The sequence below is a fragment of the Oryctolagus cuniculus genome, chromosome 21, assembly GCF_964237555.1.
Source record: "Oryctolagus cuniculus chromosome 21, mOryCun1.1, whole genome shotgun sequence".
NCBI lineage: Eukaryota > Metazoa > Chordata > Mammalia > Lagomorpha > Leporidae > Oryctolagus > Oryctolagus cuniculus.
The window spans coordinates 27239286-27266633 of record NC_091452.1 but is presented as its reverse complement, the minus strand read 5'-3'; the positions used below and the strand labels follow the sequence as shown (position 1 = coordinate 27266633).

The window sequence follows — 27348 nt, the reverse complement described above, 5'->3', positions numbered from 1 at the left end:
CTCTAGGCAGCGTCCAGATTGCTCAACAGCAGAGAGGCACATTACAGATCCTTGCGCCGCCCGGCCTCCGCCTCCTTTCTGGCAGGAACCGTGGCCATTTGTCAGATGTCTGCCCTCAGGCCAAGCTGGAGGGACAACTCTGGAAGGCCATAGGCTGATGGGTCAGTGCCCGGCGTTTGCCGAGGCATGGCCGTGAGGTGCCATTCTAGCCAGGGAGCTGAGAGGAGATGCTTGTTGGGAGTAAGAAGAGACACCTGAAATGTCAGTCCCTTCTGGGCTTCTCCAGCCTGCACGTGGCCACCAGCTTGTGACCAGGAAGACAGGGCTCACCCTGAGGATGATGGCAAAATGGAAGGGTGTGGCTCTGCAAGCTGCTAAGTTAATGAATCCTGATGCTGACCTTTCTCAACTATATGAAGCAGCAGAATACTCTTGGGGGCCTGTGCTGTAGCATAGCGGGTAAAGCCACTGCCTGCAGTGCCGGCATCTCATATGGGCACCAGTTCGTGTCTCAGCTGCTCTTCTTGTGATCCAGCTCTCTGCTATGGCCTGGGAAAGCAGTGGAAGTGGCCCAAGTAAGTGGGCCCCTGCACCCACATGGGAGACTGGAAAGAAACTCCTGGCTTCGGATCAGCCCAGCTCTGGCCATTGCAGCCATTTTGGGGAATAAACCAGCATTTTTTTTTAAAGATTTATTTATTTGAAGGCAGAATTGCGGGGAGGGGGGGTGTCTTCCATCTGCTGGTTCACTCCCCAGGTAGCCACAGCAGCTGGAGCTGTGCCATTCAGGAGCCAGGAGCTTCTTTCGGGTCCCCCACGTGGATGCAGGGGCCCAAGCACTTGGGCCATCTTCTAATGCTTTCCCAGGCCACAGCAGAGAACTGGATGAAAATAGAGCAGCCAGGACCCTAACCAGCACCCATATGGGATGCTGGCACTGCAGGTGGTGGCTTTACCCACTATGCCACAGCATTAGCCTCCATTTTTTTTAAAGGGACCCTCCCAGAGACTTCCCCATGCAAAGTTAGCTCTCCTGAAGGACGGAGGCTTTGTCTTTGCTTTTGCTGTAGCTTCAGGGTGTAGGACAGTGCTGAGCACACCACAGTGATCCTTCAGTAAGTATTGAGTACGGAATACTGGAAGAAGGTGATGGAAGGTGCTCGGTGGCTGGGCAGCCCACAGAGTCTACTCTCCTTGACTAGCAGAGTTGATGTGATTCGGGAAAGTTCTTGTTTGCCCTGGCTGGCTCTTGGAGTATATCGGACTCTATGTGATGAGGGGGAGCACTCTGCCCAAGCCCTTACCCGAGGGGCTCCTTATTTGAGTATATCTTGGAGCTTTCCAAGGGAAGTAGATGACACAGAACAAATAGCAAGTGGCCAAGAACACCTCTGGTAAAAAAGAAAACCCATTTAGAACAAAATGTGTTGCCCCTAAAAGCAGAATCTGCCTTGATGCATTAACCAACCTAGGACAGGCCAAGTCACAGGAAGGCTGTCCTAGCGATAGGCACTGTGGTGGGCATCGGCAGAAAGGGCAGCAAGCCTCACTTAGAGATCAGGGATAGGCCCCTTCACTGGAGCCGGCTTCAGGTCTGCAGCATTCCTCCAGTGTCTTCTCAGAGAAGGCACTTGGTAAGCATGCCTATTCAGCAAGTAATATGGGCCAATTGTGTGCTAGAGGCTGTTTTTTTTTTTTTTTTTTTTTTTTTAAGATTTACTTTATTTGAAAGAGTTACACCGAGAAGTAGAGCCAGAGAGAGAGAGAGAGGTCTTCCCTCCACTGGTTAACTCCCCCAAATGACCAAAACGGCCAGAGCTGAGCTGATCTGAAGCCAGGAGCTTCTTTCGGGTCTCCCACGTGGGTGCAGGGAACCCAAGGACTTGGGCCATCGTGTACTGCTTTCCCCGGCCACAGTAGAGAGCTAGATTGGAAGCAGAGCAGTGGACTTGAACTGGCGCCCATATGGGATGCTGGCACTGCAGGCTGAGGCTTTAACCCGCTGCACCATGGCGCTGGCCCCAGGAGGCTGTTCTAAGAGCTGGAGACAGCCATGGTTCCAGCAGCACTGCCTATTGAGTAGTGGCATGAGATGCATTCTTTTTTTTTTTTTTTTTTTTTTGACAGGTAGAGTTACTGACAGAGAGAGAGAAAGGTCTTCCTTCCATTGATTCACTCCCCAAATGGCCGCTACGGCCAGAGCTATGCTGATCTGAAGCCAGGAGCCAGGTGCTTCCTCCTGGTCTCCCATGTGGGTGCAGAGCCCAAGGACTTGGCCATCCTCCACTGCCCTCTCGGGCCACAGCAGAGAGCCGGACTGGAAGAGGAGCAATCGGGACTAGAACCCGGTGCCCATATGGGATGCCGGTACCGCAGATGGAGGATTAACCAAGTGAGCCATGGCGCCGGCCCCAGCATGAGATGCATTCTAGTGGGTGAGACTGGGACAGGTGTCTGCTGGGCTGACTTGTGTGCACAGAAAGGAGCCAGTGTGGGAGGGGAGCTCGCTGGGGATACAGATGACAGACATCACAAATGAGAACCAGTACACAGAGTGGTAAGCAGATAGCAAAAGGATGAAAAGTGCTGAGGTAGGGGTGGGAAGATGGGAGAGTAGTGAGTAGAATGCTTTGTGAAAGTTGAGTGGAAAGGTAGTGCTTGAGCTAACACCTTGTTGCAGGAGAGTCAGACTCTGAGCTGAGACTTCTGGGGAGCTCTGGAGCTGGGAGAGCCCTTCGGAGCTGTTCTCAGTTGGGGTGAGGGGTGCAAGCACTGGACATGGCCGGGGACATGGGGTGGGGGGCTGAATGAGTGTAGGTCTTTCCCAGAGAAAGACTGCTTTGGACATGTCAGGCTGCCATCACCTCAGCTCTGGGAGAGGAAGGGACCTGGGCGTGTTACCACGACATCTGTTCCTGGCACATGGAGGGAAGGAGAGTGCCCTCAGAGGGAAGAGGGCTCCAGTCAGAGAGAAGGGCCGCAGCTCACCTGGCAGGGTTTGAGGAAGAGCATGGATGTCATTGTGGTCTAAGCAGTGGCAAGGACAAGAGCAGCCAGAGATGAGGCCAGAGAGTGGACAGCATGCTGACTGGGAGGGCCTGGTGGGCTGTGAGAAGGCCTTGATTCTCCCCGCGTCCTTGGCCATGGTCCGATTTGGGGCTTGGAGATCTTTCTGGCCGCTCCACTGGGATTAGACTGGCTGTAGGGGGAAGAGTGGGAGCCAGGAGACCAGTGTGAGGCAATGATCTAGGAGAGAGAAGGCTTGGGCCAGGGTGATGATGGTCCTGATGGAGAGCAGTGGTTGGATATCACTCTCTCTCTCTCTCTCTCTCTCTCTCTCTCGTTCTCTCGACAAGGGGATTTCAAAAAGTTAATAGAAAATGGAATTAAAAGATTTCATTTGGTAGAAGTAAGTTTGAAATCATGCATAGTATTTCCTTTTTTTTTAAGTTTTTTTTTTTTTTATTCCTTTGAAAGGCAGTTAGAGAGAGAGAGATGAGAGAGATACCTTCTGTCTGCTGGTTTACTCTCCAAATGGCTACAGTGGCCTGGGCTAGGCCAGGCTGAAGCCAGGAGCCTGGGACTCTTATCTGGGTCTCTCACATGGGTGGCGGGAACCCAAGCACCCCAGGCCATCCTCTGCTGCCTTTCTAGGCACAGTAGCAGGGAGCTGGATCAGTAGTGCAGCAGCTGGGGCTTGAACTAGCGCTCACCTGGGATTCTAGCATCACAGGTGGCAACTTAACCCAGTGGGACACAATGCTGGCCCTAGTTTTTTTATAATACACATTTCCCTTGACCTTTTTTTTTTTTTTTTTTTTTTGATAGTCAGAGTGCACAGTGAGAGAGAGAGACAGAGAGAAAGGTCTTCCTTTGCCGTTGGTTCACCCTCCAATGGCCGCCGCAGCCAGCGCGCTACAGCTGGCGCACCACGCTGATCCGATGGCAGGAGCCAGGTACTTCTCCTGGTCTCCCATGGGGTGCAGGGCCCAAGCACTTGGGCCATCCTCCACTGTACTCCCAGGCCACAGCAGAGAGCTGGCCTGGAAGAGGGGCAACTGGGACAGAATCCGGTGCCCTGACCGGGACTAGAACCCGGTGTGCCGGCGCCGCAAGGTGAAGGATTAGCCTAGTGAGCCGCGGCGCTGGCTTCCCTTGACCTTTTTTTTAAAATTCTTTTTCTTTTTTAAAGATTTCTTTATTTATTTGAAAGTCAGAGAGATACAGAGAGGCAGAGGCTGAGAGAGAGATCTTCCATCCACTGGTTCATTCCCCAAATGGCCACAATGGCCAGAGCTGGGCTGATCCAAAGCCAGGAGCCAGGAGCTTCTTCTGGGTCTCCCGTGTGGGTGCAGGTGCCCCAGGACTTGGGCCATCTTCCACTGCTTTCCCAGGCCACAGCAGAGAGCTGGACCGGAAGAGGAGCAGCCAGGACTCAAACTGCACCCATATGGGATGCTGGCACTTCAGGCAGTGGTTTCACCCACTAAGCCACAGTGCTGGCCCCCGACCTTTTTTGTTTTTAAAGATTTATATTTATTTGAAAGGCAGAGATATAGAGAGAAGAGAGGGAGAGAGATATCTTTGATCTGCTAGTTCACTCCCCAAATGGCCACAACAGCCAGGGCTGGGCCAAGCCAAACCAGGCTTAACCTTCTACACCACAGTGCCAGCCTCAATCCATGAACTTTTTGAAGACCCCACCTATGCGTGGAGTTCAAAATTTTTTCCACCAAAAGAAACTTACATTTATTTATTTATTATTTGTTTATTTGAAAGGCAGAGAGGAAAAGAGAGACAGATCTCCCAAATGCCTATAACAGCCAGGGCTGGGTCAGGCCAAAGCCAGGAGCAGGTACTCAATCCAGATGTTCCACGCAAGGTGGCAGGGACTCAACTACTTAGGCCATTACCTGCTGCCTCCCAGGGTATGCATTACCAGGATGTACCCAGACCTTCAGCGTACAATTTGTGAATTTTGACATGTGAATATACTTTATAATATACTATATATTATATACTTATATACTATATACTTATTCCTTGGTCATTTACATTTACATCTTAAGTTTGGGCTTTGAGTGTATTAGAAAGATGGAGTTAACAGGGTGGAGGGCGGGGTAAAGGATAAGAAAGGACAGAGGCTGACTTCTGCTCCAAGGACAGAGTTGTTTTCAGCTACAATGAAAGAGTAGAATTGACAGGAATCATTTAATTTTATGTGGGTTGGACACAGAGCCGTCCTCAAGCATCCATTTGATGAATGTGGCCTCCTCTCTTCTCCTTTGTGAAGACACTAGAGCTCCATTCTAGAACTGTTGTTCAGAAACATCCTCTCATTTTTTTTTTTTTTTTAAGATTTATTCATTTATTTGAAAGGCAAAGTTACAGAGAGGCAGAGGGAGAGGTCTTCCATCCACTGGTTCACTCCCAAAATGGCCGCAATGGCCGGAGCTGTGCTGATCCGAAGCCGGAGCTTCTTCCATGTCTCCAAATGGGTGCAAGGTCCCAAGGAGTTGGGCCATCTTCCACTTACCTTCCCAGGCCATAGTAGAAAGCTGGATCGGAAGTGGAGCAGTGGGATGCTAGCATTGCAGGCGATGGCTTTACCTGCTACGCCACAGTGCCGGCCCCTCATATACTTTAAATCATCTCTTGGTTACTCATAATGCTTAGTATGATGCAAATGCTGTGTAAATACAGTTGTGTTCCACAGAACAAGATTTCTGTCATAATGATCACAGATACACCCATGGTCCTATAAAATGAGGTCGCTTCAAGACATGGTCAGTCTTAGTTTACGTAGGCTCTCTGATATTTGCGCAGTGGTAAAATCAGCCAGCGGCTCATTTCTCCTAGTGTGGCCCCATCATTAAGCAGTGCGTGCCTGTAGTTGTTGGGCTGTGTTGTTTAGTGAGTAATGACAAGAGAATAGTTCACAATTGCTCAGTAGAGATGCCTTTTTTTTTCTTGGTCATTTTCAAACCCCAGTTAGTTGAATCCATGGCTGTGGAACTCATGAATACGAAGGGTCAACTGTACCTGTATTTTGGGCTAATGACAGTCACTGTATATAATTGTACCAGAATACTATTTATGGTGAGTTGTGTGTGGATATTGATAATAAAACATTTTGTGATTTGGTGATTTTTTTTTTTTTAAGGTTTATTCATTTGTAAGAGTTACAGAGAGAAACATAGATCTTCCATCCATTAGTTCATTCCCCAAATGGCTACAACAGCCAGGGCTGGACCAGGCCAAAGCAGGAGCTGGAACTCCATCCAGGTCTGCCACTTGAGAGGCAAGGGTCTGAGCACTTGGGCCGTCTTTCACTGCCTTCCCAGGAGAATCAGCAGGGAACTGATCAGAAGTGGAACAACTGTACTCTCAACCAGTGCTCGTATGGGGTGCTGGGATTGTAGGTGGTGGCTTAACATGTTGTGGTGCAAAAGCCCCTGTGCTTTTAATTTATAAAATTTAAAAACAACTTTGGGGGTATGCATTTGGCACAGCAGTTGAGAGGCTGCTTGAAATGCCAGCATCCTATATCAGAATACCTGGTTTAAGTCCTGGCTCCTCCCCTTCTGATACAGCTTCCTGCTAACATGTAACCCTGGGAGACAGTGGAAGATGTCTTGGGTACTTGGGTCCCTGCCACCTATGTGGGAGACCTGGTTTGAGTTCCAGGCTCCTGGCTTCAGTCTGACCCAGCCCCAGCTGTTACAGGCATTTGGGGAGTAATCCAGCAGTTGGCAAATCTCTCTCTCTCTCTTTGTGCCTTTCAAATAAAATGAAAGCAATTTAAAAAATTCTTTTATTTGCAAGTCAGAATTACAGAGAGAGAGAGATCTTTCATCCTCTGGTTCATTCCTCAGATGACCACATGGCCAGGGCTGAGCCAAGCTAAAGCCAGGAGCTTCATCTGGGTCTCCCACGTGGGTGGCAGGGGCCCAAACATGTAGGCCATTTGTCACTGCTTTTCCCAGGCCATCAGCAGGGAACTGGATTGGAAGTGGAGCAGCACTGCCCCCCAAAATTTATTTTTTAAAAATGTAGGTAAATAAATAATTTATGTATGTGTTAGGGAGTTTAGAAAATGTGAAAGGAAAATACATTGTTAAAATATTTGTATGTGATCTCTGAGACTCTTTGGGAAATAAATAACTGAGTGACTTGGTGCTTTTTAACAATATATGTTTTAGGGGCAGGTGTTTGGCCTAGCAGTTAAGATGCCTGTGTCCCACAGCAGAGTGCCCGAGTTCAGTGCCCAGCTCCAGCTCCCGATTCCAGCTTCCTGCTAAGGCACACCCTAAGAGGCAGGCGTGATGGCTGAAGCAATTGGATTCCTGCCACCCATTTGGGAGACTTGGATTGAGCTCCCAGCACTGGCTTCATTGCAAGCATTTGGGAAGTCAACCAGCACTTGGGAGCTCATGGTCTCTTTTTCCCCTTCTCCTTCTCTCTGCCTCTCAAATAAATAAATTAAAAAATACACATTGATGGGCTGGCGCCGTGGCTCACTAGGCTAATCCTCCGCCTAGCGGCGCCGGCACACCGGGTTCTAGTCCCGGTTGGGGCGCCGAATTCTGTCCTGGTTGCCCCTCTTCTAAGCCAGCCCTCTGCCGTGGCCAGGAAGTGCAGTGGAGGATGGCCCAGGTGCTTGGGCCCTGCACCCCATGGGAGACCAGGAAAAGCACCTGGCTCCTGGCTCCTGCCATCGGATCAGTGCGGTGCGCCGGCCGCAGCGCACTTGCCGCAGCGGCCATTGGAGGGTGAACCAACGGCAAAGGAAGACCTTTCTCTCTGTCTCTCTCTCTCACTGTCCACTCTGCCTGTCAAAAAAAAAAAAAAAATACACATTGATTGTGCATACCACATTATAAAAATGTCTGGATTTTTAAGAATTTGCCTCAGCCAAATCCCCTGATCACCATAGCAAATCTAGCATTTTCAGTGCACCATTGCCTCCCACACAGGCCGTGCGTTCTACACCTCACTGGAATAACTAAAATTGCTTTGCATTTTTCACTCAAATAATATCATCCCTCTGTTGTTTTTAAATTGTGGTGGTTTTTGCCACCTGTGGGAATATAGCCCTTAACTCTGTAATGGAAGTACATAGGAGAGACAGGAGAGATTAGACTTCGAGAAATCCAGGGGCTGGTATTGTGGTGCAGCAGGTGAAGCTGCTGCTGTGACACCAGCATCCCATAGTGGAGTGCTGGTTCAGGGCCTGGATGATTCACTTCCAACTCAGCTGCCTGCTAGTGTGCCTGGGAAAGCATCAGAGGATGGCTTGAGTACTTGGGTCCCTGCCACCTATGTGGGAGACCTGGATGCAGTTCCAGGCTCCTGGCTTCAGCCTGGCCCAACCCAACTGTTGCAGCCATTTGGGGAATGAACTAGCAGATGGGAGATTATCTCTGTCTGTCCTTGTCTCTGTAACTCTATCTTTCCAATAAATAAATCTGTAGATTTATAGAAATCCCATTTTGTAGATAATCTTTAGGCAATGTCTGTGTTGGCCCAGCTGGGGTGTGGGAGTGAGTGAAGGAAAGACATTGAGTGTAACCAAAACTTCCTTGATTGTGTATTGGCAGGCACCTGTCATTTTCTTCTACTTTAGTTGGAGGCAAAACAAAAAACAAAACCAAAAAACCCAAACCGAAAAAAAAAAAAAAAAAAAAAGAAACCAAAAAACGGTTGTGTGGTTGCTACAACTTCCTTCCTGTGCTGTTTTGAGTCTCACAGTCATTTGACACTTACGAGATGTCATTGTGTGGTGCTCACTATAGAAGACGGAAGAAGTTTTTGTGGTTGAAAGTGGTAGAGATAACAGCAGCAGATGGCTCTGTGAGCCAGCCAGGGGTGTGCTCTCCACCTGGGGTGAGAGCTCAGGCCCCACCATAGCAGCTTGAGGGACTGCCTTCTAAAGATCGGGACACCAGTGACGCCTTTGCAGGCTTCCTCCAGCCATTCATCAAGTGTTTTCTGAGTTCCTATTCCGTATCAAGTCACAGCTCTAGGTACTGGGAATGTATCAGTGAATAAAGCACAAAAACACTGCTAGGCTCTGGGCATTTACATTCTAGTGGACAAGATAGACATGCAGCAAAGGTAATTAAATAATATGTAAGAAACAGTTAAGAAAAAATGAGATAAGGATGGAGGGGGGTTGGTTGTGTCAGGTTGGAGAAAGTAGAATAAGGTGATGGGCACCTATTTCGTGGTGTACTTCAGGTTAAGCCACCTCCTGCGATGCTGGCACCCCATATGAGCACCCATTAGAGTCCTAGCTGCTCCGGATCCAGCTCCCTGATAATGCACCTGGGAAAACAAGTGAAAAAATGGTTCAAGTGCTTGGGTCCCTGCCATCCATATGGGAAACCCAGTTAAGAGTTTTAGCTGTCTTCTGCCTGGCCCAGCCCAAGCCATTGCAGCCATTTGGGGAATGAACCAATAGATGGAAGATCTCTCTGTCTGTGTCTGTCCCTCTCTCTTAATTGTGACTTTCAAATAAATAAATCTTCTTTTTATTTTTTAATAGGCTGGTTAGGATAGGCCTCAAGGAGAGGGCGACAGTAAGGCAAGGCTTGAAGCAGGTGTGGAAGGGAGCTGTTGTGTGTATCTGGAATCAGAGCCTTCTGGAGTGCCCAAAGAGTTAGCCAAAGGCCCAGTGCAGGAACAGGGCAGAACCCAGTGGTGGGATAGGAGGCAGGGGCAACATCAGTAAGGTCGTGGGGCCTGTTGGCTTTTCTTCTCAAGGTTTGGCCTTACTCAGGATGGGACAGAACACATCAGGGTAGGTTTGGGTGGGAATGTGGGGAGTTCTGTTCCAGAGTGTGTTGCAGTCTGGGTAGCTGCAGGTGTTACCTACATGCAGGTTAATACTAATATGATGAGTTTCTCCAAGAGTCACTGGCATAGGGGTCACTGGTTATAGAATATGAACATTGTCACGTGCATAAGAAAATAATCAGTTTTATTATATCCTAACCACTGGAGTTTTGATACTTACCTTTATAAAGATAGGACTTATGTATGTGTGTGTATTGTGTATATTTATTTCTTATTGAGATAATTGTACAGCACCTGCAGTTGTATCAGATTCTGAGAGATCCCTGTGTATTTTGCCCAGTTTCTCCCAGTGGTAACATTTTGTAAAACTGTAATATAATGTTATGTTGACATTGACACAATCTGCCTTTCTTATTCAGATTTCCCCAGTTTTATTTAAACTAATTTTTGTGAGAAAATGTGTTTAGTTCTATACAGTTTTGTCACCCATGTACATTTGTCTTTTTTTTTTTTTTTGACAGGCAGAGTGGACAGTGAGAGAGAGAGAGACAGAGAGAAAGGTCTTCCTTTGCCGTTGGTTCACCTTCCAATGGCCGCCGCAGTCGGCGCGCTGCGGCTGGTGTACTGCACTGATCCTAAGCCAGGAGCCAGGTGCTTCTTCTGGTCTCCCATGGGGTGCAGGGCCCAAGGACTTGGGCCATCCTCCACTGCACTCCCGGGCCACAGCAGAGAGCTGGCCTAGAAGGGGGGCAACCGGGACAGAATCCGGCGCCCCGACTGGGACTAGAACCCGGTGTGCCGGCGCGCCGCAAGGCAGAGGATTAGCCTATTGAGCCACGGCGCCGGCCCAGATTTGTCTTTCTACCTCACAGTCAAGATACTTAACAGTTTTTATGGCCACGGTCACTGCCTCCCACATTCCTCCAGTGTATACACACACACAAAACAGCATATAGTTTTAGTTTGCTTTATTTTGGTTTTAGGTACCGTTTTTATAATTACAAAATACAGATGACATAAAATGTACCATGTTAATCAGATTTTTAAAATGTTGACTTATTTTCACCTACTTGAAGTAGCAGCAGGAGTTGGGGGGGAGAGATCTTCCCTCCACTGGTTCATTCCCTAGATGCCTGCAACAGCCAGTTGGAAGTCAGAAGCCTGGAGCTCCACATGGGTGGCAGGGGCCCAAGCAGTTAAACCATCATCTGCTTCCTCTCAGGATGGGTTAGCGGGAACTGGATCAGAAGTGAAGTAGTCAGGACTCTGAACCAGCACACCAACATAGGATGCAGGTGTCCCGATCAGTGGTTTAACCCGCTGAACCCCAACACCCGCCGCTGCCTAACCAGCTTTTAACTATAGGATCCAGTAATGTCACAATATAAATTGTTATGTAAGCTGGTGCCGCGGCTCAGTAGGCTAATCCTCCGCCTTGTGGCGCCGGCACACAGGGTTCTAGGCTTGGTCGGGGTGCCGGATTCTGTCCCGGTTGCTCCTTTTCCAGGCCAGCTCTCTGCTGTGGCCAGGGAGTGCAGTGGATGGCCCAGGTCCTTGGGCCCTGCACCCCATGGGAGACCAGGAGAAGCACCTGGCTCCTGGCTTCGGATCAGTGTGGTGCGCCGGTCGCAGCAGCCGTTGGGGGGTGAACCAACGGCAAAAGGAAGACCTTTCTGTCTGTCTCTCTCTCACTGTCTAACTCTGCCTGTCAAAAAAAAAAAAAAAAAAAGAAAAAAAAAAAAAAGAAAAGAAAAAAAAATTGGTAGGTAGCCATCTGCAGAACTTTCTCTCCTGTAAAACTGTCCCCATCAAGTAACAACTCCTTGTTGCTCCTCCACCCAGCTCTTAGCGCCCACTGTCTACTCTGTGTTTCTGTTACTTGGTTAGTCAAGATTTCTCCTCTAAACAGTCATGCAGTATTTGTGTTTTTGTAACTGGCTTATTTCACTGAACATGCTGTCTTTTAAGCCCTTCCCCATTGTAGCAGATATCAGAACTTCTTCGCTTTGATGGATGAATGACACTCCATTGTGTGGACAGACTTTGTTTACACACTCATGGACACTTGAGTTACTTCCCCCTCCTGAGTGTTGTGAATAATGCTGCTTTGAATATGAGTGTATAAATAAATAGCTCTTCAAGACCCTGCTTTCAGTTTTTTGGGATATGTACCTAGAAATGAAACTGTTGGATCACGGGAATTAATTTTTGCTCTCAGAAGATCTACCATTCTATTTTCCATAGCAGCTGCACCATTCTGCAGTTTCCCCAGCAGCGTGCAAATGTTCTAATATCTGCACATCCTTGCCAACACTTACTATTTTTTTTTTAATAGTAAGCCATCCTAATGCATGTTAGGTGATCCCTCACTGTGATCCTAATTTTAAGTTGCATTTCCCTATGTTGAAATGTTGAGCATCTTTTCATATGCTTCTTTGACATTTGTATAGCTTGTTTTGGGAAAATACCTATTCAAGTCTTTTGCCGATTTTTGAACTTTTTTTTTTTTTTTTGCTGTTGTTGAGTTTTAACATTTCTCTATATATTCTGAATATCAATTCCTTATTAGATATGTGACTTGCAAATATTCTCCTGTTCAGCCGGCGCCGCGGCTCACTAGGCTAATCCTCCGCCTAGCGGCGCCGGCACACCGGGTTCTAGTCCCGGTCGGGGCGCCGGATTCTGTCCCGGTTGCCCCTCTTCCAAGCCAGCCCTCTGCTGTGGCCAGGGAGTGCAGTGGAGGATGGCCCAGGTGCTTGGGCCCTGCACCCCATGGGAGACCAGGAAAAGCACCTGGCTCCTGGCTCCTGCCATCGGATCAGCGCGGTGCGCCGGCCGCAGTGCGCCAGCCGCGGCGGCCATTGGAGGGTGAACCAACGGCAAAGGAAGACCTTTCTCTCTGTCTCTCTCACTGTCCACTCTGCCTGTCAAAAAAAAAAAAAAAAAAAAAAATTCTCCTGTTCTGTGGTTTGTCTTTTTGCTCTGTTGATAAGTGGCCTTTGATACACAAAATGTTTTAAGTGTGAAGTCCAGTTTGTCTATTTTTTCTTTTATTGCCTGTGCTATTGGTATCATTTCTAAAAAAAAAAAAGTCATAGCCAAGTCATTGTTATGAAACTTGTCCCCCAGGTGTTCTTCTAAGAGTTGCCTAGTTTTAGGTCTTATATGAATCTTTGTTTCATTTTTAGATTTTTTTTTAAGACATGAGACATGATTTTTTTTTAAAGACATTTTAGATTTATTTATTTGGAAGGCAGAGATACGGAGAGGGAAGGAAAGAGAGGGAAGATAGATCTTTTTTTTTTTCTTTTTTTTTACAGGCAGAGTGGACAGTGAGAGAGACAGAGAGAAAGGTCTTTTGCCGTTGGTTCACCCTCCAATGGCCACCACGGCCGGTGCGCTGCGGCCGGCGCACCGCGCTGATCCGATGGCAGGAGCCAGGTGCTTCTCCTGGTCTCCCATGGGGTGCAGGGTCCAAGCACTTGGGCCATCCTCCACTGCACTCCCTGGCCATAGCAGAGAGCTGGCCTGGAAGAGGGGCAACCGGGACAGAATCCGGCGCCCCGACTGGGACTAGAACCCGGTGTGCTGGCGCCGCAAGGTGGAGGATTAGCCTAGTGAGCTGCGGCGCTGGCCAAGATAGATTGATCTTCTATGCACTGGTTAATTCCCCAAATGGCTGCAGTGGCTGAGGCTGTGGGCCAGGCCGAAGCCAGGAGCTCATGAGTGCAGGAGCCCCTGCTATGCCACAGCGCCAGCCCCTTTGAGTTAATTTTTGTATATGCTTTTAGTAAGGACTCAATTTCATTCTTCTGCATGTGCAGTTTTGCAAACATTTTTTGGGGAAACTGCCCTTTTCCCATTGAATGGTTTTGGTACCTTTGTCAGCAATCAAGCTCTCTGTTCTGTTGCATTGATCTATACATCTTTCTTTATGCCAGTACCACACTGTTTTGATTGCAATAGCTTTGTGTAAGTTTTGAAATCAGGAGGTCTGAGTCTTCCAACTTTGTTCTCTTTCAAGATTCTTTTGGCTGTTGAGAGTCTCTAAGATCCCATATGAATTTTAGAATGGAGATTTTTTTTTTTTTTCTGCAAAAAATATCTTGGGGGGCTGGTGCTGTGACATAGTGGGCTAAGCCTCTGCCTGCAGTGGTGGCATCCCATATTGGTGCCGGTTTGTGTCCCAGCACACAAAGCTCTCTGCTTTGGCTTGGGACAGCAGTGGAAGATGGCTCAAGTGTTTAAGCCTCTGTGCCCATGTGGGAGACCTAGAAGCAGCTCCTGACTCCTGGCTTTGAATGCGCCCAGCTCCAGCTGTTTTTATGGAGCAAACCAGCAGAGAAGACTTTTCTCTCTGTCTTTAACTCTACATCTCAAATAAATAAATAAAATCTTTGAAACAAAATAAAAAAAATCTTTGGGATTTTAATAGAGATCACGTTAAATCTGTAGATCACTTTGGGTAATTTTGGCATCCTAAGGTACTAAGTCTTCCAAGCCGTGAATGTGGGGTATCTTTCCATTCATTTGTATCTTTAATTTCCTTCTGCAATGCTTTGTACTTTTTAGTGTACAAGCAAAAGTTTCCTTGCTTAATTTATCCCCAAGTATTTTCTTCTTTTTGATTATTGTAAATGGGATTGTTTTCTTAATTTCGTTTTCAGAGTTTTCATTGTTAACATATAAAACCACAACTAATTCTTATTGCTTTTACATCCTATTTATTTATTTTTGACAGGCAGAGTGGATAGTGAGAGAGACAGAGAGAAAGGTCTTCCTTTTGCTGTTGGTTCATCCTCCAATGGCCACCGCGGCCGGCGCGCTGATCTGAAGGCAGGAGCCAGGTGCTTTTCCTGGTCTCCCATGCGGGTGCAGGGCCCAAGCACTTGGGCCATCCTCCACTGCACTCCCAGGCCATAGCAGAGAGCTGGCCTGGAAGAGGGGCAACCAGGACAGAATCCAGCGCCCCGACCGGGACTAGAACCCGGTGTGCCGGTGCCATAGGCGGAGGATTAGCCTAGTGAGCCACAGCGCCGGCCCTTACATCCTATTTAACTTACTGGAGCTAACAGGATTTTTTGTGGAATCATGTCATCTGCCCCCACCTAATGTTTTAAATATTGTTTTGCATCTTCTTTTTTCATTTAATAAATGCTCCAAAACATTCACCCACTTTAATTCGTAGTTTATCAACGTTTGTTAAGCCTAATTCCCTTGACAGTATAGGTGAAGTGTTCTTGGGAACAGGGTGCAGTGGGCCAAGGCCTCCACTCCTGCAGAGCTTGCACACACACCTTCCAGCCAAATCTGCCTAATGAGCTATCAGAGCATAAAAACCCAGAAACTTTTTGGAATCTAAACCAAAAGACCGTGTGACCCCTGAGGGGTGGGGGAGGAGAAGCCACTCTTGACTGGCAACCTTCCTGCGTCTTTGGCCGGCTTTCCCTGCCCTGAGTTTACTTTTCCATGTGTGGACCTCCTCCAGGAATCTTTATCCTGATGAGAAGGAAATGATTCTATTTAACTCTGTCCCGTGGTAATCCCAGGTGGTTGTTGTTTTTTTCTTTCAATTTAACCTATTCTTTATCCCCTACCAGATGGAAAGCATTTGTTTTGCTGCTGTCAGATCAGCAGACCCCAAGACAAGTAGACTATGACAGCCCTCTCAGGGATGTCAGTAAGGTGCTGTGAGTAGGCTGAGGGTCTGGCAAGGGGTGGTAGGGGGTGACCTGGAAGAGAAATACAGAGGTGGTTTTGTAGGGACAGCATGCTGGTCTACCCTCTTCTGAGAATATAGGAGGCTGTCCAGTATCACTAGAGTCTTGGGTACGTATTCATTTATCTTTTGTCTATGTGTACCAAGAAAGGCCCAGAGCCAGAGGTGGCTGGGAATTTGCCTTTATCGTCATCACATGGTGCCCCCGGGAACGGTTCTCTAAGCTTTAAGTTCTCTAAGCTCTAAGTTCTGTAACGGTTCCTCAGCTCCACCTCAAAGGGCTCTTTAGATGGGGAATGTGATGAACTGCTTTCCCTGGGACTGAACAGCCTGGTGTGGTGAGGAGGTAGGGAGCAGCACCACTGCTCTGTTCCACCTGACCTCTGTGCGTCACTGAGGAACGAAGCAGGGTGGCAGACACGCTAGTCCCACCTTTCACCAGCCTGCATCCTGATCTCAAACTGGTGTTTGGGGGCGATCAAGTGATTTAGTCAAGGCTGCATTGCTGTAAGCAGCAGGGCAGAGGGTTCAACCCAGGGCTGTTTAGTGCTGAAACCCAAACCTGTTCCCAAACCTTATTCCCACCTTTTCCCGAGAGCCTTGAAAAACCCCTCCTCCATCAATCTAACACACAAAGGTTGTGGATCCACAATGAGAATCCACCTCAGTGTACTCCTGTGTCAAGGGGCCTTAGAGGATGGCCTGAGCTTCCTGATGGTTTGTGGGGCCCTGCCTGACATCTTATGCTTGGTTCTACAGCAACACATCAGGCCATTTTTTTTCCTTTTTTTTTTTTTTAAGATTGATTTATTTATTTGAAAGGCAGAGTGACAGAGCTCTTCCATTCATTGGTTCACTCCGCAAATGCCTGCAACAGCTGGAACAAATCAAGTTGAAACCAGGAGCCAGGAACTCCATCTGGGTGTCCTATGTGGATGGCAGGGACCCAAGTCCAGCTGCCTCTCAGGTTGTCCTTTAGTGGGGAGCTGGATCAGAAGTGAAGGTGGGACTGATCCCAGTACTCCGATGTGGGATGCAGGCGTGTTAGGCAGCCATGTGCCACAGTCGAGGCTCTGCCTAAAATCTCCCCACTTTCTGGCTGACTCTTCAACCTCTGGGGCTTGATTCAGTTGTTCATGTCTGCAGGAATCCCCAGGCTCAGTTAGTTGGCCTTCTACCATGTGGCTGTCTATCACAAGCATTTTGCCAGTGAGGTTCCTGTGATAACCTGGAAGCTTCCTGTAGCTGAGGCAATGCTTTATGCATCCTGACTCTCCCATTGCTTGGCCCAGTATCAGGCCCATAGTAGAGATCTGCGAGTGTGGACCGTGCGCTACAGAACATGTAGCTGAAGTTGTGAGTGGGGTGATCTGAAAAGCAGGCATTGGCTGGGATTGGTGCCTGTGCAGCTGAGCCCGCTGCTCAGCCTAGCCCAGTCTTGGGTAGTCAGGATGGCCTGGGACACGCAACTTAGTGTTCTGATGTGCCTCTTTAGGGGTCTGATGACTTCAGGGACTGAAAAGCTCTCAGAAGGCCACTGGGGATGCTCTCTGCTGATTGCTCATCAGGACTGTTGCTCAGTCACCTGGAACTTTCCTGGTTAAATGGCAGATGCCCAGTCCAGTTTGGCTTAAGCAGAAAAGTGAAATGAATTGTCTCATTGTATGTCAAACTACCCCAAACCTTACTGGCTTAAAATAATCAGGGCTTGGCAGGTTCAGCTCATTCCCAGTTCTGTGGAGTCTGCTGGAATGGCTCAAAGCTTAGGGCTAGACCAGCTCACCTTGCCTGTGTCCCAGGCCTTGGTTCTCACTGTTGTCTGGGCTCTTGGCTCCTGTTCATGTGACCAGCTTGGACCTCAGAGCATGGTGGCCTCAGGGTAGCTGGACTTATCAGGGAGCAGAATTGCACTGCCAGCCCTTTTTTAGGCTTCAGCCCTGAACTGCAGTAGCATTCTGTCACATCTTGAGGGTTAAAACAGGCCACAAGGCTAGGCTAATCCTACTTTAAGGCTAGGGAAGCCCACGAGGGTGGGAACCTTGAGATGTGGTTCACTGGGACCTCCTGAGGTAGCAAAGCAGCAGTGAGTGTCGTGCCTGGGCTACAGCCTCAGGTCTGCAGGGTGCTCTCCAGTCAGCAGGTCATTAGGACCCAGTGCGCTTGCCACAAGGTGTGAGCTTGTGCTGTCTCCTCCCCTCTCCCCCCTCCCCTATTTCTCACCTGTGGGCTTTGCATGGGTTCCCTCCAGGCAGTGTCATCCTCACCGTCACAGCAGACCAGACCCTGTCCCTTACAGCATCACCTAGCTGGACAGCACGGCACGGTACTGAACATCTCAAGCTTTGGAGCCGGAGGCCTGGCTGCTTCAGGTGCTTTTCTAACTTCTCTGTGCACCTCAGTGTCCTCCTCAACTGTGAAAAGAGGCTGTCAGATGTGTCTGCCCCAGAGAGTGATGTGAGATTTGAAGGATGCCCAGGCTGTGCCACCTGAGTGATTTGAGGGCAGATCAGAACATCAAGACTATGTCAGTGTTTGGGGAGGGTTGGTTGTGGCATTGGAAAGGCAGAGTTCCTCAGGAAATGCCCTGGTGTGGCTCTGGCTGGAAGACACTGCTGGAGGCTGGCCTGCTGGAGCTTCCCCAAGAACCCTGGTAGAGGTGGCTTTGCTAATGGGTCCAAGTCTTCCCCCTCCTGCTGCTGTCCTTACCATACTTGAAACTGTCTTTTGGGGCCGGCACCATGGCATACTAGGTTAATTCTCTGCCTGCGGCACTGGCATCCCATATGGGCACTGGGATCTAGTCCCAGTTGCTCCTCTTCCAGTCCAGCTCTCTGCTGTGGCTAGGGAGGGCAGTGGAGGATGGCCCAAGTGCTTGGGCCCCTGAACCCACATGGGAGACCAGGAAGAAGCACCTGGCTCCTGGCTTCAGATCAGCGCAGCGCCGGCCGTGGTGGCCATTTGGGGAGTGAACCAACGGAAGGAAGACCTTTCTCTCTGTCTCTCTGTCTATAACTCTACCTGTCAAATAAATAATAATAAATAAAAATAAAAAAAAAGAAACTGTCTTCCATTCTGAATTTCACAGGAGTCTTAGTGGTGCTAATTTGTCTCTGCCCTCTGATGCCTTACAGGGCTCACAGCTTGGGCCTCAGTGCTAGATGCCTCAGCCAGTCTTTCTTTTAATTAATTAATTTGTTTGAAAGAGTTGCAGAGAGAGAGGGAGAGACGGAGTACTTCCATCTGCTGGTTCACTCCCCAAATGGCCACAATAACTGAGGCTAGGCCAGGCCAAAGCCAGGTGCCAGGAGTTTCATCTGGGTCTCCCATGTGGGTGCAGGGACCTAAGTGCTTGGGCCATCTTCTATTGCTTTCCCAGGCACATTGACAGGGAACTGGAATGGAAGTAGAGCAGCCAGGACTCAAACCAGCATCAATATGGGAAGCCAGAGACATAAGCAGCAGCTTAACCCCCTATGCCATAGCACTGGCCCCACCCTCTGTCAGTCTTACAGTTCCTCATGGCTTTTGGAACAGCAGCATCTGCATGACTCAAGGCTGGACCCACAGCCCCAAATGCCCTTTCTATATTTTGGGAGGCTCTCCTGCAAAGCACTTCCTGTCTCCCAGAAGCCATTTTCTCACAGCCGCTCCCCTCCAAGCTTTTAAGGGAAGAAGAGCACAGGCATGCCAGTGTAGACCTGAGTGCATGGATGAAAAGGCACCAGGTGGAGCCCTCCCATCCTTCTCACCTGGGCCCTTAGCACCTGCCTTGTTTGGCCCACTGCCTATAGATCTCTGTATTCTTCTCTTCAAAATTGAGATGAAACTAATTAAGAGTCTACCCTGCCCAGGCCCTAAAGGGAGAATGGCTTGCAAATTCTCTTATCTTCCCTCCTGCATCTCTGAGTGCTTCCCCAACCAGTCCGTTCCTCCAAAGCTGACAAGAGCACAGGCTGGCCAGTGGCTTGTCACAGGAAACCTGAAAAGATTGATTGGAACACACCAGCACTAGAGTCCCCTGTATGTGTGTGACAGCTTTGAGTACCTTGCATGTGCACTAGCAAGATGGTCAGCAGCTGTCTGGCTAACCTTGACCTGTCTCCATAGAGCTCTGGCTCTTAAATGTGGGCCTAGGAGTAACCAAGGGAAGTTGGGACCAGGCTGTAGTTGCCAATGGTGACAGGCACCAGTTGTAGTAGCTTTGTTGTTTCGGAATTCACTAAATGTAAGAGATGATATTTCGAATGAATTCCATACTTCCCAAAGGTTTTAACTGATGCCCTGAGATAAAATAGAGTGCTCGTGTTTGGCACACCTACTCACTAGTGCCTGGCACAGCTGTTTCCCCCAGTACCATGCAATCACCTGTAAGAAGGAAGGCGGGTTCCCACTTGTGTTATGAGAGCTCATGCTTGATCAGACTGTACAGCTGTGCCTGGAAGCTGAGGTGAACTGGGGGCCGCCTGGGGCATGTGCTGGACATTGTCTTTTGGGTAGAAGCATTTGATTTTCACACTTGCCTGGAAGCCCTGGTGGGACTTTCATGGCCCTCAGGCAGCTGCCGCCTGCCTCTCCCCGCCTGCACTTGTGATTCTGGAGCTGCCAGCCCTCATGCCAGTGTCCACATTGCCTCCTCTTGGTGACAGACACACCTCTTCAATTAAGAGAGGCTTGACAACAGCTGCTTGTCTCCATCAGCAGTCACTGATGCCCAGTCCGTTGTCCTGTGTCAGGTGTGTCATAGTACAAACGTTACTGAGCTGCCACTCACCAGGCACTGGGCATGTGGTGATGACCACCACTACAACTGATGGGCACTTGTAGATCTCATGCTTTCAGCCTGGAAGCGGACCAGAGAGCTGGACAAATGCCCATCCGAGTGAGGCTCCAAGATTGCCTTCCACAGTCTGCTGGACTCGGAAGTAGACTTGGAATTCTTAGGGCATTCTCACCAGTTAAGTCCACCCCACTGCCCGTCCAACTTCACGGGCTTTGCCTACTCAGCTGTATAGGGCTCCTGAGGACTAGCAGCTACAGCCCTTTCCCTGGAGGAACAGAACACCCAGCTTCTCGTGGAGCACGTACTCTGCAGGAGGGTCGCCCAGAGGAGATGCCACCAAGGGCCTTGTGTAGACTTTGGTGCAGCACAGACACCCGGAGGGTTCTGTGGGAAGTAAGACCCCTGTGCTGTGGCTGTCCTGCTTGGCATCCAGGGAGGGCTCCTTTGTCCATGCTGCCCGCTAAGTGCAGACCCACGTAAGAGGGATGTGTCTGCTCATGTGCACCTGTGACTCAGCTTTCATCACAAGCAGCCTTTACTAACCCCTGTCCCCGGAAGGTGGCAGGAAAGTGCCCTGGCACCCTGTGCGCCCTGTCACTGGTAGTGATAGAGTGCTTTGTCCCGCTGTTGAATTTTCGACTCTAATGTTGCTTGATGCCTTCCAGCAGTTGAGACTTTAAATGAAACCGTTGGATCACTCTACGCTTACCCACAGGTGATGCGTCTGGAGCCTGTTACGTGTCCAAACTGTAGTGACCAGAGAGATTACTTGAATAAGCAGTACTGTAAACTTTTTGAGTATATTGCTCTTCTCCAGAGAATAAAAGCCAAGTTAGATGTGTTTGGTTTTTTTCTTTGTTTCCAGGCAAGCCGATTTTTTCAGTCGATATTCACCCTGACGGGACCAAGTTTGCAACTGGAGGACAAGGTAAGTCCTGGGAGTAAAAAAAGGAAGCAAGCGCATCACAGCTCTGCCACCTTGCTCTGCTTCCCTTGGTTGGAGAGAATGTGTGCTGTTTTGTAGTATGGATGGGGCTCATTTAAAGTGAACAGTTACAACCCGTTCTCTGTATGGGTGCAATCAGAATCCTCTTTTCTTTATTTTTGCTGTGGTATGCACTCTATAAATCTTTTGGTGCCAGGTTTATCATTCTAATTCCCATGTATTGAGAGAATGTTAAAATTAATTTGGACCTTCAAGCCCAGACTTCTTGAGTTAACTTGGAAAGACAACCCCACCTTTCATACCGGAACACGAGATGTATGTATTGTGGTGGAAGGTGTGCTCCCACGGAGCGCCCAGCATCCCCAGCAGCTTCCCCTGGGGCAGGCCTCCCCCAACCTGCCTCCCTCCGCAGCACCTTGAACATGCCTTTGGGAGCTCCCCATCCTCAGGCCAGGCGGGGAGCAGAGAGGAGTGCAGGGACGCTGTGGGCAGCGCGGCCTGTCTGTCCTGCCTCGTGCTGTGAGTGAGCCTGCAGCCTCCTAGAAGGGTGCTGCACTGGCTGGGGAACGGCGGGTTTGGCCTTCATCCACAGAGTCCATGGAGGAGGCACACCTCACCGCCTTGCTCATGTTAGTGAGGCCTGGGAGAGTTGTTGAGGAACTCTGCGTGTTGCCCAAAAGTCATTGTGACTGTAGCATGCCCATTTCCAGCTGTCTGTTGGTTTTTCCTCCCCTATGGTAGAAACTTAAATGAAGGTATGTGCCTTTGTTAGTTATTAGTGATGGGAAGCTTAGGAAGAGACAGCATTAGTAAAATGCACAGATAGATTTTTGAGCAGAGCAGTGTATCAGCTTAGGACCACAGGAACCCTAAATCCCCTCTTTTGGTTAATCTCCCACCTATGGGTGACTGCAGGAGCAGATAAGAAGGTAATGAGCCCTTCTATATTCAGGGCACATTTCACACTGGGATCTCAAAGCATCCAGTCAGCTCTGGAACAGCTCTGGGTTCCAGGCAGTGTCTACAAGGGGAGGGAAATCCTGGTAGGGACTGTGCTTTGTTCCTTGCTTTCTAGAGCACACATGCACAGAGCTGAAAGGGTCATGGGACCCACAAGGAGTCTGGGTCCTGGGAAGGGATGAGGACCTCCTAGGGGCCCTGGTAGACCCATGTTAGAGACCAAAGCAGAGCTCCGTCCCACCCCCAATTTCCATTCGTGTTCTTTCCATAAAGCCAAGTTGGGCTCGGCTTACTGCTGAATCCATGCTGCTTTGGGTCTCCATGAGTACTTGTTTCTCTTCCTTTCTGTAGTGCACCTTAGTAATTCAAATTCGGTTTCCTTAGTCTAGTCTGTTATGATACATGGAAGCTAAGTGAGGACTTCCCACAGTTAATATTATGTGTCAGCGTCAAATTTCTCCTCCTTGCACATTAAGCTGTACATGCTCCTTCCTTCCAGGGCAGGATTCTGGGAAGGTTGTGATCTGGAATATGTCTCCAGTCCTCCAGGAGGATGACGAGAAGGATGAAAATATTCCCAAGATGCTTTGCCAGATGGACAATCACTTAGGTATTACAGAGTGGCCCTTTGCAGGCTTTGCGTGTTGGCAGAGTGCCCAAGGTTAGCACATGTGTTTGTAATTAGAAAGATAAGGCCCCGTGCGGCGGTAACTCCCCTCGGCCTGCTGTCTGAAGGCACAGATGTTGGCTGCACACCTGGGTGAGTTATTCAGCAGAAGACTCGGCCCGCCCACAGAACCATCTTTGGACAGTCTGCAGGTACCTCTGGTGATTTCCTGCTCATGAGTCGTTACTGCCTGATTCCATGGGGCTTTTGGGACCAGCGACCCGGACACAGTAGGGTTCTGGGGAAGGGTGCATAAGAAACAACTCACCAAAATGTCTCAGGCTAGCACTGTGTCACTCTGGGCCTCTCTTCCAGGACCCTCTGGGCTGTTAGCCAGTGTCGTGGTTTCCTTTCCTGCCGTAGTACCTTAGTTTCCTAGCCCCAAGGTGCTCCATTCATAGTTGCTGGCCCTTGGACATTAGTCCCTTCCTTCACTCTGTGTGTTCTTGTCCTCCCAATATGCTACTCAATGTCCTTGGGGACCCGGAGCACAGGTCACTCACAGGCTGTGTGTTGGCTCCAAACTTGTTAGCATCTGTTGTATTTCACTTCTCCCAAAGGCTGAGCTGTGAGTGGTCCTGGGGGAGTTTCTGCTGCTTTTAGCCTACAACAGCAGCCTCAGTCAATCTGCAGTGCTGACAAATTTAGAAAATCCAAATTTAAAAGGCTTGCCTTTGATGGGGGAAATGAAATCAGGAGTTTTATACTCTACTTAGCTGCGCCCTTGAAAGTTTTGGAAAAAGCAGCTTCAGCCTTTGTAACACATACTCTCATTTTTGAGAATAATCCTTACTCAGAAATCCATCTCATCAATAGATGGCCCTTTTGAAATCATGAGGTTTAGTTACCATTTATCACTTTTCTTGGGAACCAGCCTCCCATTGACTATTTGATTCAGCACTAACAATTCTCAGATGATACATATTTTAACCCCCAGACTGTTCTGGCAATTTTTATTACAGCACAAGTAGGTTAGTACTTCCACTGAATTGTTTTTCTGGGGCTGTCTCACAGTAGATGCCTTAAATAGATTAGGCAGAGTAGATTTTATAAACCCTTTACATCTTGCCAAGCTCTGCATAAAGCAAATGGGCGTGACTATTGGATTTTCATCACCCTATTTTTTTTTCTTCCCAGCATGTGTGAACTGTGTGCGGTGGTCAAACAGTGGGATGTATTTAGCTTCTGGGGGAGATGACAAACTGATTATGGTGTGGAAGCGGGCTACGTAAGCATCATTTTCCTTTATTCACACTTTATTTTTAGAAGCTTCTTTGCTGGTCTTTACCACAGTCACCTTTCCCACCCTGCCGCTGAAGTGCCCCCAAGCTCCGACCTCAGAAATGGCGAAGCACACGTAGGTCAGGAACAGAGGAACTGGGAGTCGGGAGCGGCCCTTCGCCGGGCTGCAGGCTCGCCTGGAAAGGCAAGCCGGCCCCTGCTCGTGCTGACACGGTGGCCGCACTTGTTTGGTTCTTCCTCAGATGAGCTTTCATGTGGAACGCCAATACACAAAGTGGCTGAAAGTCGTGAAGCTCTGATGGATCAGGAATGGTGGTCCAGAGCCCACCCTCTGCCAGTTCCAGGCCAGGGTACCCGACCCCACATCATCACTCAGCCACAGTGGCCCTGTGGCCATGGCTTTGAGAGCAGAGGCACGCATCTCCTTCAGCCTGCTCGCCTGCCTCGGCAAGCTCTCTTTCTGTGTTGGTGGACAGCTTTACATGAGCCGAGGCGGTTAGCCATGGGCCCTACACACCTGCTTATCCCGCAGTCGCATGGTTTCTCCACCTCAAGTCTGAGGGAGGACTGTGTGATTCATTACAGGGGGATGATTTTGCTATCTGAAATAACCAACATAAATATTTAGTACACAATTTGGAAAAGTAGGAAGATATAAACAAACAAAAATCTCTGAAAATCCCTCCACCTAAAGAAAACCATGGTTAATATCTCGGTATTTTTGGTGCTTGTTCCCCGACCTATCTCCCCTGCCTAGTGATAGCCTTGTTACATGCATATTTGTCTCTTTGCATAAGTGGTAGAAGCAGTATCATGTTATCTCTGATGTCCTGTGGCCTGCTTCTTTCACTTAATGATTCATTGAGAACATATTCCCATGCAAGATTTGTGATGGCTGTGCAGTCTTCATCAAGTGCATGGATCATAATTTACCCACTCAGCCCCTTTTGTTCACCAGCCAGCCAGTGCTTTCTAGCCATTGTCTGTTTTTGGTTTGTTCTGTCTGCCATGATAAGCTGTGCTACAGGGAGCATCTCTGCAGCCTCTGGAGCCCTCTCCCCACCATGAGTGCCTGTCTGACTGCTCTCTCACACAGGTACATCGGCCCCAGCACCGTGTTTGGCTCCAGTGGTAAGCTTGCCAATGTGGAGCAGTGGCGGTGTGTCTCCATCCTCCGGAGTCACTCAGGCGGTGAGTGGGACGGCCTGTCGGGCCGGGTGGGCATCCCTGGCAGCTGCCTCGGGTCGGCAGCGGCACCTCCACGTCCCCTCTGCGACTGTCCTTAAAGCTGCCCCCTGTCTGGGCTGTCCCTCCCCTCACCATCGGTCACCCCTGCCTGTCCCTCAAGGCCTGTGCAGTCACCATCTCCACTGCTGCCCTCATGGGGTATATGTTTATATCTTTAATGTAGAACTTCCCACCTTCTGCTGTTTATCCTGCTGAACTGAATCAGTACCTTCATCAGTGGATCACTGAGTCCGTAAGCGCACTTTATTTATTCCCCAGAAACCAGCCTGCAGGTGCCCCATGCAAAGTTTCTCAACTTTACCTAGAATGTGGTTAGAGATTGTTTAAAGTCAACGGGGTGTGGAGAGAGGCACATTTTACAGAGTTAGACCCGAGAGGAGGAAGGTCAGTGGACAGTGAGCAGTGTGAGCCCATGCGCTGTGCTTGGCTAGGTCCCGAGGTGCCAGAGTGACCGCAGCATAGACTTCTCGGGAAGCCTGTGGTGTAGCTCAGGAAGAGACTGAAGGGGTTTTTTTCGGGGAATGATTGGGAGTCAGAAGCAAGAAAATATTGGTGTGATTGGTAATTTGGAAGCATTTCACCATGGCTAGCTCTTTACAGACAAGGCAGGGAATAGCCAAGAGTGAGGCTAGCCAAGCATGCAGGGCTGGGGCAGGGAAGGCTCACTTTGTAGGACCACCACAAAACACGGAGTTAAAGGAAAGGTTTATTGTCAAGTGGGGGAAACCCGACAGGCTGGAGGGAGAAGGCGAGAGAGGGCGAAAGGGAGAAGGGGATCGAGAGAGAAGAGCAAGGTCAAGAGAGCATGTGTGTGGGAAGGGGGTCCTGTCATAGTCTTGCAGGGGTTAGGGAAGTGGGAGCAATGAATCCCATTAGGGTCGGGGTAGAGCTGACGCTTGTGGTTGGGCCATTTGGTCACCTGACTTTCTAGCAAGCCAGGCTGGGTTTAGGACCAAAGTTTACTGTGCAAGATGGTGATGGGGCCACAGATAATTTTGCTAACACACTTGACCTGTTCATGAGGAAGATACGGGGGCCATTAAAAGCTTTGAAGCACAGGAGGGAGGTCACTCTTGTCAGCTGTGTGAGAAAGGGTTAGGGTCCTGTGGGTCAGAGGGAAGCTGCATGGGCCTGAACTAGGCCTGGGGTAGTTGGGAGATAGAGGAGGAAGAGGAGACTGATTTACAGAGCACAGGGAGGGCTGATGTAGGTTCTTGGCTGGGTGCCTAGATGGCCAGAGGTGTCCCCTACTGAGACGTAAGGACTGCAGGGTTATACGCAGAGAAACTCCTTCGGGGGGGGGGGGGTGGGATGTGCCAGCCTTAAGGGTGGGGAGGAAATGTCAGAAAACTGGGGATTGAGTCTAGAGCAGCAATGTGGGCAGAGGATCAGGATGACAGATTTGGGCGGCGTGAGCTCTGTCTCTTGGCAGCATTTGCTCATCAGGTACTCCATAGACAGGCAGAAAGTGAACAGATCACGTCTTGGTGATTGCAGAGGGAGTGTTATTGTTTGATGACAATAAAAGGTATAATTTGCCCCTCTTTGTTTGACAGCAACTCACAGAGCAGTGTAACTGGGCTTCTGTGGCACATGGCACACATGTCTTTGAGGGTAGTCAGGTGTGAGATGGGCTGGGATGAGGACTTCCACAGGACCCCTGACTTGAGTCGGCCCAAGCCCATGACCTCAGCTTTCTTCCTGCCACCACCACCCCGTGTGTCCATCTCCTTTACCAGGCAGGTGATGTTAGCTGCCTTCAGCTGGAGGACCTGCCAGTCCTTTTTCACTGGACCTCAGAGCAGGTCTGGGAAGAACCATTCAAGAAGAATAAGTGGAAAAATGAATCAAAAAGTGCTAGGCCTCTGAAAAGCCAAGTATGAAAAAGATACTTGGCATATTGAATTGGGGGTAGGAAGGAAAAATCCAAAGTTAAAAGTAAAAAGTCTATAAAAAACATTTAACCCAGGCAGAAAAAAGAAATAGTC

The 27348-nt window shown here is 49.2% G+C and overlaps 1 protein-coding gene across 4 annotated transcripts in view; it reads left to right on the top strand.

Annotated features, from left to right (window-relative positions):
- Positions 1-27348, top strand: part of HIRA (histone cell cycle regulator) — a 100027-nt gene that overhangs the window by 6143 nt on the left and 66536 nt on the right. For 2 of the 4 annotated variants that reach the window (XM_051837242.2, XM_051837245.2), the window contains exons 2-5: positions 21163-21225; positions 22703-22813; positions 24008-24098; positions 25209-25303. In XM_051837242.2, the coding sequence (XP_051693202.1) occupies positions 21163-21225; positions 22703-22813; positions 24008-24098; positions 25209-25303 (360 nt within the window). Of the gene's footprint in view, positions 1-21162; positions 21226-22702; positions 22814-22883; positions 23023-24007; positions 24099-25208; positions 25304-25523; positions 25593-27348 lie in introns of those variants that run through there. The other 2 variants (XM_051837244.2, XM_051837243.2) reach the window with 2 other exon arrangements.